The 12,594-nt window shown below is 36.3% G+C and overlaps 1 protein-coding gene across 3 annotated transcripts in view; it reads right to left on the reverse strand.

Annotated features, from left to right (window-relative positions):
* Window positions 1-1,278: 1,278 nt before the first annotated feature.
* The window catches only part of LOC136038218 (transcription initiation factor TFIID subunit 11-like), a 30,755-nt gene continuing 19,439 nt past the window's right edge, over window positions 1,279-12,594 (reverse strand). For all 3 annotated transcript variants that reach the window (XM_065721312.1, XM_065721320.1, XM_065721329.1), the window contains exon 5: window positions 1,279-1,580. In XM_065721312.1, the coding sequence (XP_065577384.1) occupies window positions 1,447-1,580 (134 nt within the window). In that variant the 3' untranslated portion in view covers window positions 1,279-1,446. The remainder of the gene's footprint in view (window positions 1,581-12,594) is intronic.

Here is a 12,594-nt window from a genome sequence, read left to right on the forward strand (position 1 = left end):
CTTAAAAAGGGCACTAGAACTTTTCATTTCCATTAGAATGAGACCTCTTACGACATTCTAGGACCACTTGGTCGATACGATGACCCCTGGGAAAAAAAAACAAAAAAAAAACAAACAAATAAACACGCACCCGTGATCTGTCTTCTGGCAAAAAATACAAAATTCCACATTTTTGTAGATAGAAGCTTGAAACTTCTACAATAGGGTTCTCTAATACGCTGAATGCGATGGTGTGATTTTCGTTAAGTTTCTACGTAGGGGGTGTTTCCCCCTATTTTCCAAAATAAGGTAAAATTTCTCAGGCTCGTAACTTTTGATGACAAAAACTAAATTTGATGAAACTTATATATTTAAAATCAGCATGAAAATCCGATTCTTTTGATGTATCTTTTAGCATCAATATTCCGGTTTTTAGAGTTTCGTTTACTACTGAGCCGGGTCGCTCCTTACTACAGTTCGTTACCACGAACTGTTTGATAACGTATACTATCGCAATAACATAAAGCGCTGTGTCTGTTCGTTAAGCATTTCTGAACAAGTTAACCAACTGAACGAAGACTCGGCACATGTGATTATCTCTAGCAGGAGGTCAAGCTGGGGAGCTTTTTTTGTGGTTAGGTGGTATTGAGATCAGTCAATGTATTGCTAACTGAGGAGCTTTGGATTGGACCAAGGTTCCAAGGCTAGAGAAGGGTTCGAATAAACATTGCAAAATTGACATGTACTTTACCGAACTGAGTTCTATTTTCGAACCTTAATCGACATTTCTGTTTTTAAACGGAATTATTTTCAACTGCTCTTAAAGACATGATTCCTATGCGCCACTTTAGGAGGAAATCTCCCCTACTCTTTGTATGGGGGGGGTATGTAAAGAGGGATCGTATTTTGCTATTCAGTCGCAAGTGCAATCTTTAAAGGTTGTGGGTTTGCAGCTTCAAACTCAAGGTTCCTCCTTACGGTCCAACTGGATGGATGTTCATGTGTTGGAACTGGACAAAGTTTCTTCATATTCTCGCAAATGCCATGACTTTCAAAGAACGTTGCTCCAAACTTGTATTTTCTTTTAGAGAGTCTGTTCTGATTTTGGCAATCTTTGTACACTAAACATAGCATACAATAGTCAAGGCTGTGTTTTTTCCAACTCGTAAAACGTTACAAAAATGCATTTCAACAAATTTTGGACCCCCCCTACCCCCCCCCCCCCCCCCGAAAAAAATTCTCAATACGGCCTTGACAATAGTTATTGGGTTTGTTAGGAAATATAGAAAATTGATGAAAAAGATGTGGAAATTTTTATTAAAAATAAAATTCAACGCAAAATAGTGAGCTAACAGAAACCCATCGTTACCGAAATACTGTTCTCAGAAAAAGCTGTCTCAGCAGTTATCATTTTTTAGTAAATATAAACAAATTTTTCATAAAAAAAAGAAAAAAAAAGAAAGAATTCTAGGAGAATCGTCTTAATCTCTTTGGCTTTCCTCCGTGAACAGATCCTTTAGACCTCAATACTCGAACGGATTCCCTCAAATGTTTAGGCTGAATAGGACCGTCTTCTCCCAATTTTTCCAAAACGTCAATAGCTAAAAAATACACAAGACCGATTAACGTTATATGCAAACATATTTTCACGTGAAAAAATACGCGTACATTTGACCCAGCAGCGCCACATTATGGTTGATACACAGTACAGTACAACAGCAAGAAAAAAAAAAAAAAAAACACAATGCTCTATTTAACGAATAATAAAAATAAAGTTGTTAACAGCAAATTTCCAATGTTCAAGTACGGAATTACCAAGCAGATTATTTTTTATTAGTCCAATTTTTTTGTGAAATTCTGAAAAACTAGTGCTGTACTAAAAACTAAGCTTGCACTTAGAGATTTTACTGTGTCTATTGCTGTTTTGGTGCGTCGGTTTTTTGTTTTTTTTATCAGTAAAGCGCTTGTTTTTCAGAATTCTACAAATCTAGGGAAATACCACGAGCCAGTTTGTTTGAAACAGTTTTTCTAAAAAAGATTGCATGAATCAAAAAGCAGTTATTTTTTTTTGGTTTATGTTTCAACTTTGCTCATTATTTTCACCAGGAAAACTTTTTTTAATTGATAAGCATAAAAAGCCAATTTTTTTGATATATTAATTGCTATTAAAATTCCCTTTAAAAAAATTTCTGTTACTATCACCAGCCTGAGTCGCTCCTTACATATAGTTCTTGAAAAGTTAAGGATCCTTTACATTGAAAACGTAAGACTACGTTACGTTCAATTTTAAGGCTGTTACGTTTCATGTTACGGGTCTTATGTTTATGTTTCTTCACATCAAAAACCTCCCCTCCAAACTGCAACGTTAACTTGGTTATAATGTAATGCAACATCACCGTAGAAAACCATCATAATCATCATTCAAAAAAGCTTTGAATTTGCAAAACATGGCACCAACAAACAGTGAATACGATTTGGTACTCGCTGCTGTAGCCATCCTTAAGGAATCTAATCAGCAAGTAAAGTATATTGTCCCGTTTATTCCGATTTCTTTATGAAAAATTTGCTTTTTTTATTTTCATTGCTTTTAATAAAACTTTTTCTTTGCTACTTTTTTAACGTTCATATTTTTTCTATGACATTCGTCTTCCTTCCAGAAAAAGTTCCTAAAGATTATAATAAATGCTTTGACACCACTTTTTTAAAAATAAATTATACTCCTTGTTTAAACAAGTAATAAAAGCTAGAGACCAGTCAGCACTTAAGGGGCCTAACTGATTAAATTACTATGAAATTATTAGTCCAACTACTAAGCTTTTTAATTACTCACTCTTTATTTATATCGAGGTTTTGTAGATATATCTTGCGTAAACTTAGGAGCATTAATTTTGTTAGTTAAGTTTCAACTCCGTCCTTTATTTTCGTGAAACAAACTTGTTTTTTTTACATTTAATTAGGTAAAGGCATGGATGCCAGAACAGAGGAACAAAAGCACAATCAGATGTGAGCACAGGAGAGCGAGTCAGATGCACTTAATCGTTTACACCTGCACCCGGTAATGAGCAATCTCTTGCATTAAATTAAATCATCGGAAAAAAATATCATGAACTTTTGAGTGAACTGTAAAAGCATTCAACTCCAAGAAATAAAACAACTTAAGACACCATGAATATCTGAGCATTCAGAGGCATTCAGGCTCGAATGTCCAATGTCAAGAGCACAATAGGACCATGATAAGCACAAAAGGTGATTCGTCATTTTAATGAAATACCGCAATTAGTGCTTGACTTGACATTACAAGGCTGTTTTCATTATTGCAATAAAAGGGAAAGTGCCTTTGCTGATTCATAAAATGCAAATCATTCTCACATTCGCAAAATTAAATATTTGCTGCACCGAACTCCGATTTTTAAACTGGATCTGAATTGTTATCTGTTGCTAAAAGGACCTACGGCCAGAGTTGTACTAAAGGTTCGTGGTAACCAGGTGAAATTCTTTACAGCACCCACCCTCGAATCAAATATAAGCAAAAAACGAACCAAAGTTAAAGATTTGATCAAAGTGGGCAACCCCCCAGCCACGCCCCCCTCAATTACGGCACCTGGGACATCTACCCTGGTTGCCCAACACCCTTTGAACGGCACTGCCTATGACGTCATACCAATGCTAGATATTCTGGAATGGTTAGCCTAACTTGATTTTCACAATCCAAAATTATCACTCAATAATCTCTAGTAAAACACCTAAACTTTCAAACAGTTCATGGTAACGAACTGTAAGTAAGAAGCGACCTGGCTCATTACTGACGGAAAATCTAAACAAGAGCTAAGAGCTCATATGGCACTTGTGACGAGGCCGGAAGAGCCAAGAGCTCCTATGGTATGAGCTCTAGCAAAATTCTAAGAATCAACGGATTGATTTAAAAGGAAAATCAGAGGCTTAATGCCGGTCGGGATTTAAAGTAAGAGCTCTGAGTAACGAGGTCCTTCTAAATATCAAAATTCATTAAGATCCGATCACCCACTCGTAAGCTAAAAATACTTCAATTTTTCTAATTTTTCCTCTCCCTTCAGCCCCCAGATGTTCGAATCAGGGAAAACGACTTTATCAAGTCAATTTGTGTAGCTCCCTGAAACGCATACCAATTTTCATTGTCCTAGCACGCCCAGAAGCACCAAACTCGCCAAAGCACTGAACCCACCCCCTAACTCCTCCAAAGAGAGCGGATCCAGTACGGTTACGTCAATCACGTATCTACGACATTTGCTTATTCTACCCACCAGGTTTCATCCCAAATTCTCCATTCTCAGCGTTTTCCAAGATTTCCGGTTTCCCCCTCCAACTCCCCCCACAGTCAAAAGATCTGGTCGAGATTTGAAATAAGAGCTCAGAGACATGAGTTCCTTCTAAATATCAAATTTCATTAAGATCCAATCACCCGTTCTTAAGTTACAAATGCCTCATTTTTTAATTTTTCCGAATTACCCCCCCCCCCCAACTCCACCAAAGAGAGCGGATCTGTTCTGGTTATGTCAGTCACGTACCTTGGACTTGTGCTTATTCTTCCCACAAAGTTTCATCCTGATCTCTCCGCTTTAAGCGTTTTCCAACATTTCCGCCCCCCCCCCCCCAATGACGCTGGATCTGGTCGGGATTTAACATAAAAGATCTGAGTTACGAGGTCCTTCTAAACATGAAATTTCATTAAGATCCGATGACTCATTCGTGAGTTAAAAATACTTCATTTTTTTTTAATTTTTCAGAATTAACCCCCCAACTCTCCCAAATAGAGCAGATCCGTTCCGGTTATGTCAATCACGTATCTAGGACTTCTGCTTATTTTTTCCACCAAGTTTCATCCCGATCCCTCCACTCTAATCGTTTTCCAAGATTTCAGGTCCCCCAACTCCCCACCAATGTCACAGGATCCGGTCGGGACTTAAAATAAGAGCTCTGAGACACGATATCCTTCTAAATATCAAATTTAATTAAGATCTGATCACCTGTTCGTAAATTAAAAATATCTCATTTCTTTAATTTTTCCGATTTAACCGTCCCCCCATTTGCCCCCCGGATGGTCTAATCGGGGAAACAACAATTTCTAATTTAATCTGGTCTGGTTCCTGATACGCCTGCCAAATTTCATCGTCCTATCTTACCTGGAATTGCCTAAACTAGCAAAACCGGGACAGATAGACCGACACACCGACAGAATTTGCGATCGCTATATGTCACTTGGTAGATATCAAGTGCCATAAAAACGGAATTTTGGTACCAGTAGATATATCAAAAGAATTGAATTCTCATACTGATTTCAAATATAGAAGTTTCATTTTACCAACAAAAGTTACCTGAGAAAATTTGCTTAATTCGAAAAAAGTCGGAACACCCCTTAAGAGTCATATAAATCTTTATGAAAATCACGTAATCAGCTTCAGCGTATCAGTGAACCTTATTGTAAAGGTTTCAAGCTCCCATGTGCAAAAATGTGGAATTTTGTACCTTTTGCCAGAAGAATCACGAATCACGGATGCGTGTATATTTCTTTGTTTTTTTCCCGAGGATGATCGTATCGACCCAGTGGTCCTAGAATATCGCGAGACGACTCATTCGAGCGGAAATTAAAAGTTCTATTACCCCTTTTAAGGGACCAAACAATTGGAGGATAGGTAGGACCCCTCCCACGCTTATTTTTCTCAAAGTCACCTCAATAAGATTTTGAGATAGCCATTTTGTTCTGCATAGTCGAAAAATCTAATAACTATGTCTTTGAGGATGACTTAATCCCCCACAGTCCCTGGGGAAAGGGCTGCAAGTTATTAACTTTTCCCACTATTTATATATATTATTTGTTATTGGGAAGCATACAGACGTTCTCGGGGGTATTTTATCTGGTGGTGGGGGGGGGGGTGGGGGTTACGTGGGATGATCTTTCTATGGAGGAGTTTTTCAAGGGGAAAGAGAATTTTCCATGAAGGAGGGACGGATTCCTCAGCATCATTTAAAAAACGATCAGAAACTAAATTTAAAAAAATAAGTTTTTTCAGGTGAAAATAAGGAGCAACATTACAACTTAAAACAAACAGAAATTATTACGTATATGAGGGGGTTCACCACCTCGTCAATACATCGCTCTTAGCGCTAAAGTTTTTTTAGTACTTTTAAAAGAGCTATTCATTCTAACTAAACGGCCTTTTGTGTTTCAGGGTTCATTCTTAAAGAATCGAAAAAAAATTCGAACTTTAGCATAAAGAGCAAGGTATCGACGAGGGGGAGAACCCCTCTGTTCGTTTCGTTTTAAATTTGATTTAGATAAATCTTTTAAATTTCGTTTCGTTTTCATTTGTGTTCGTTTTAAGTTTTAATGTTGCTCCCTACTTTCGATTGAAAAAACTTGTTTTTTTTATTTAATAAATGAAGGACGCAATGTAAAAACTAGATTAAACAAGAATGGAATTATTCCTATAAAATAGGCCTTCACTGAGAGAACTGCATGAGCAAGGTTGCCACTTATAAGTCTTTACAATATATCCCATAATCATTAAAATTTCATCAAACTGCTCGGAAATATGTCTCAGAGCCCCCACCCACTATATATTCACTGCTGATACTATCTACGGAGAGTTGCATGGTCATCAGTTTTTCATACTAGAAAGCAAAAAGCTGAAAAGCTGTCGAGTTGGAATGTCCCCAAAGCTGAAGAGATAAAAATTTGTCAAGCCTGTGTAGCAGTCTTCCTCTCTCCCTCACCCCCTCCAAAAAAACCTTCGGACCATTTCCTTCCTCCAAAAAATTCAGGCCACACCTGAAGTAGCCTTTCTTCTGTATTAGTAAAAAAAAACGCAATTGTTTTCTTTATCTCATAGTAATTTGTTTCATAAGTCATATAAACCTTTCACAATCTAAAAGTTATTATTCGTGTTATTTATATTGGCTTGTTTTTTCCACCAGACCACTTCGTATGGAGGAGGCTGCCGTAGAAAGTTCGGAGGGACCCCATTCGACTGGTAATTGAAAGTTCTGGTGATTGGAGGGCAACCAACAAAACTCCCTCGCCCCGTTAAGCTGATAATAATTATTATTAGATGAGCATTTTGTTCAAAATAGTTGAAAGGTTTAATAACTATGCCTTCGAGGATGACACACAGCCTGTAAGTTATGCAAGTTACAAGGGCTATAAGTTATGCAAGTTCCCCAATCTTTACATATAGGTATCGTAATTGGGAAAGCAAGGAGGCATATTTGAGAATGGGCCTCCTAAAAGGCTAAGGAAATTAAGCAGGAATATTTCAGGGGGACATTGAATTAAATCAAAACGCATCGACAACATGCAGGTCGTAAAAAAGGTGTATCAGCAATACCTCAGGAGCAGCCTAGGGTTTTAAGCTGAAACTTTTGGGGCATGTTGAAAAAAATGAAAATATATTATGAGCATACTACTACAAGTAATGCAACGGCGACTAAACCTACTTGTGGCTGCGGCTACTTGCGACTGTGACTCCTTGCCACTGCGACAACTTGCAACACCTACTGCTAGGTGTTGCAAGTTGTCGCAGTGGCAAGGAGTCACAGTCGCAAGTAGCCGCAGCCACAAGTAGGTGGTTGCGGCTTACTTTTAAGTTCCACAAGAACTTAAATGCATTCAAGTTGTCAAAATGACATATATACAATATCTCAGGAACTGAATAGGGTATTAAGTTAAAATTTTTAGTGAGACTTGAGGGGGATGTAAAGCAAAATATACTATATGTATTCAAATTGTCAAAAGAGCGTTCATGCAATATTCTACGAACAGCTAAGAGTATTACGTTAGAACCTCCAGGGCAAATTGTTGGGAATACTGAGCTAAATCAAAAGACACTCTGGGCATCCAGGATGTCAAAAGGGGTATATCTACAATATCTTAGGAATGGCTAAGGGTGTTAAGTTGAAACTTTCAGTGTCTGTTGCGAAATTTTGTCCGAAAAATAAAATAGTAAGCCAAAATCTTGATTCTCGAGGAGATTAAATAAAAAAACAAAACAATTTTTTCTTTCAACTGAAAGGAAGTGGTAACATTCAAACCTAAAACGAACATAAATTATTATGTATATGAGGGGGGTTGCCCCTCCTCAACACCTCACTCTTTGCACTTTTTTAGTAATTAAAAAAAATATTCTTATTGTTCTAATTAAACGAACATATTGTTTCAGGAGTCGTTCTTAAAGAATCGGGATAGAATTCAAACTTTAGTGCAAAGAGGACAGTGTTGAGGAAGCGCAACCCTCCTCATACATATAATCATTTCTGTTCATTTTAAGTTTCAGTGTTGCTTCTTACTTTCAGTGAAAAAACTTGTTTTTTTAATTTAATTTCTGATCGTTTTTTAAATAGTGCCAGGCAACCCGGTTACAAATTCACGGGAAAATCCCTACTCCCCACGGGTTTATTCTCTAGACAATTCAACCCTGGTGAAAATTTACCCCAGACAATTACCCTTAGCTTCTCTACGCATAAAATTGAGTCAGCAAAGTGAAAGAAAGACATAAAACGAATTTTCTATAGGAATTCTGGCAAATTCCCGCAGTGTAAAATTTCCCCAGAAAAATTCTCTTCCTGGAAACTTCCCTCCGTATGGAGAATTATTCCCGTGGAAAACCACACCAGCAGAAAATTCACCCCCCCCCACACAAAAATGTATGCATAATTCCTAATAACAAATACTAGGCTATATGTAAACGTTGGGTAAATTTTGTAACTTAAAGACCGTTCCCTAGGGACTGTGGGCGGTCATGATATCTCCAAGGCATAGTTATTCAGCCTTTCAGCTATGCTGAACAAAATGGCTATCTAAAAATTTTGATGAGACGGTTTGATAAGAAAAAGGACGTGGGAGGGGGCCTAGCTGCCCTCCAAAGTTTTAGTCACTTAAAAACACACTATAACTTTTAATTTCCGTTCAAATGAGCCCTCTGTCGGTACTCTAGGACCACTGGGTCAATACGATCACCCCTGAAAAAAACAACAACAAATAAAGACGCATCCGTTATGTTATTTGGCAAAAAATACAAAATTCTATATTTTTGCAGACAGGAGCTTGAAACCTCTACAGTAGGGTTCTCTGATATGCTGAATCTGATGGCATGATTTTCATTGAGATGCTATGAATTTTAGGGGATGTTTCCCCCTTTTTTCCGAAATAAGGCAATTTCCCAGGCTTTTAACTTTTGATGGGAAACACTAAACTTAATAAAACTTATATATTTGAAATTACCATAAAAATCCGATTCCCTTTGATATATCAATTGTTATCAACATTCCGTTTTTTATAAAGTTTCCGTTACTATTCAGCCGAGTCGCTCCTTACTTACAGTTCGTTGTCACGACATGTTTGAAAAATAGAAAAAAGCTTTACAAATATTCCTTTCATTAACCAATAAAAAAACCCATGTCACTCAAAAACGAACAGAAATCAATTTAAAAAAAAAGTTTTTCGAAGAAAAACAGAGCTACATTAAACCTATGACGAGCAGAAATAAAGTTAAATAGTAATTCAAGCGTAAAACGAACATAAGTTGCAATAAGTAGTCAAATCTAACTGAAAACAAATGAAAACTACCACAACAGGAAAATGTTGCATTTTTGGACTTAAAAAAGCGTTTGATAATGTCAATTGAGTCCTGCTAAAAAAAAGCGTACATGATGTGGGGCTACCTTCTTGTTTCATTCGTTTGGTTGTAAATATGCATTTTGAGACTAGTGCAATAGTAAGAGTATGTGGGTCGGGTATTCGAGGCCTTTTAAAGTTGAGAAAGGAGTAAAGCAGCGAAGCGCCTTGTCACCTCGACTTTTTGGTCTTTTTATTAATGATATTGTTGAATTTTTAGCAAAAAAATGGGCTCCAACACTGAGATTAGGTAATATAAACTTCTCAGTGTTGTTGTTTGCGGATGACATTGCTCTAATGGCGAATTCGGCAAATGATTTACAGAAGCTCCTGGATTTAACAGATGATTATCTAAAGATGAAGTGCCTGCAGGTAAATGTTCAGAAACCAAAAGTGATTATATTTAACAAGAGGAATGATAAATGTGAAAGTAAATTTTGGTTCAATGGGGAGGAGATACAAGTTGTGGATAAAATTAAGTATCTTGGATATATTCTTCAAAGTAATTGAAGATGTAATTCTCATATAAAGGAAACGTTAAACCGGGGAAGAGCAGCAATGTTTACAATTTTCCGGAATAATGTAATGGGAATAAAAAATTTGTCGTTACATAAAAGGGTCTTTTTATCGAGAATAATGCCCATTCTACATTACGGAGCAGAGATTTGGGGGCATGAGAGAGCGGCTCAGATAGAGAGTATTCAATTAGGGTAGTTTAAGAGATTGTTTTGCTGCATAGAACAACTCATTCCCAGTTTTTAAATGACGATCTAGTTATATGGACACTAATAAATTACAGACTAGTCTCAATGATTAAGTTTTGGTTGAAAGTCATCCAGTTACCGAGTGACAGGTTGCTTAAGGCAGCTTATGAAGATTTACTCTCACAGGGAAAAAAAGATCATGGCCACTAAAAATAAAAGGCAGTTTAGCAGGGTTTTCCTTTGTTTGGAATGAAGGTAGAGGACCAACGGATATAAATGCAAATTGGGAGAATGAGATTAAGATAGTACTAGAGAATCAAATGATTCAAAAATGGAGTGAGGAGATAAAAAAAAAATCAGAAACACTAAAGTTTTATAAGGATGATAAGTGGTTTATGGGCAGGGGTTCTACTTTAAGCTGAACTTACCAGCTAGATATTAAACGGTGTAAATGCAGCTCAGGGCTAACTGCCTGCCAATTAGTGCAAGATTTATAAAATATTTTAAAGAAAGATGTTCCAATGAAGACATATACTTGCCCGCATTGTAGAGTTAAAGAGGATTATTTAGTGCATTGCTTAAGCCGATGCCAGGGGCTCTTTACGATAAGGGAAGGGATACCTGGAAGTAATAAGTCGATACTTCCGGGTGTCATAAGTAGTACGTCGCCTCAGTTTATTTGTAGAGTAGCAAGGAATCTGGAAATCTTGTTAAATAAAAAAAAAAAAAATAATAAATAAATAAATAAATATACCTCTGTATAAAGTAAATGTGATGTCTTATTTATGTCTTTTTCCGAGTGTTAAGCGTTCTTTTCAATGACCTTTTTCAAGTATTAAGTACTAGTATTAGGTTATTGCAGTGTTTCATTTAAGCGTTTTATGATGATCGCTGATCAAAGTTTATGTTATTTGTGTCTTTCGTTTATGTTGTTTGTACTGTGTTCATGGCTGTATATTCGGCTTTAAAATACACTTATCTATCTATCTATCTATGGCTTATTCCCCCTATACCTTCGAAGGATCAGAACATCATTTGCACTTTACTGGAAACAAAATTCAATATCGGATAAAGTTTCGGGAACGAATATCGATATCGATAGGCAATTTTCATCCTTTTTTCGTTAATTTTATGATAAATAAAACGTACCAATCGAAAAAAAAAATAAAATCAGTAAAGCGCCAATGTCGTTTTGGTCCTTAAAGGGCATAGGAGCGTTAACCCTACTAGTGGTTATTGTAATTTCTGTTCGTTTTAAGTTTGAATTTATCGGAACTTATGTCCGTTTTACACTTGAATTAGTATTTGCCTTTATTTTTGCTCGTCTTAGGTTTAATGTAGCTCTTAACTCTTCTTTAGAAACCTTTTTTATGGTATCTTTTTCCATTAAGAATACAAAAAAATAAGAAAAAACAAACTGATGGCAGGTTTCAGATTTTGTGAATAAGTGTGTAAATTCAGCGTATTTCGCTGTACTGAAAATAGACTACTTTTTCTTTGTACATGGGTTTTCTTATAACAGGCTTTAATATTTTATATTTGAATCGAAAAACAAGGCTGGTGTAAATTGATAAGTGCTCAATAAAAAAGAAACATCCGGGTAATTTACCTACTTTTATCAAATTAAAAGTTTTCAAGTCAATGAACCTTTCAACTGAAACACAATGATATTTTTGAATACATTCCAATAAAGGTGATGATTATGATTTTCTGCATATTAAAAAAAGCTATGAATTTATTCCGTTTTCTCTTTCGGAACAATGTAAAATGGCACGAACTCTAATTGCGTGTTTAAATCTTTGGCCGCTAAAAAAAATGGCTAACTCTCGATCGTAGGACAAATTCTGCTTCTAAGCAAAATTAACATGTGTAGCCTACTGACTAAGCACATATAGCCTACGTGATGATTTGTTCGATATGAAATTTGATAAACAAACGTAACCTACTAAATGCTCTCATTTTTGTTTAATATTCGAGTTCCATTAGTATTTTATGAATCCATATCGAGAGAATACGAAGGGCAGTGTATTTACGAAGAAATATACAGCCAATCTCAGGTATCAGAAGAGCATTCATACTATTCAATTATTCCTCGAGTCGAGGAGAGTGGAACTATGACTATAAACTAAAATAGGCGTAGACTGAATTATCCAGTTTTGACACTGAAGAGACTTTTTTTAAAATCCAAAACTTATGAAAAATACGACAAACCACATGTTCCTTTTACATAAGTGCTGCTACAAATAATACTGGTAGGTTATCACA

The sequence above is a fragment of the Artemia franciscana genome, chromosome 2 (genome assembly GCF_032884065.1).
Source record: "Artemia franciscana chromosome 2, ASM3288406v1, whole genome shotgun sequence".
Taxonomy (NCBI): domain Eukaryota; kingdom Metazoa; phylum Arthropoda; class Branchiopoda; order Anostraca; family Artemiidae; genus Artemia; species Artemia franciscana.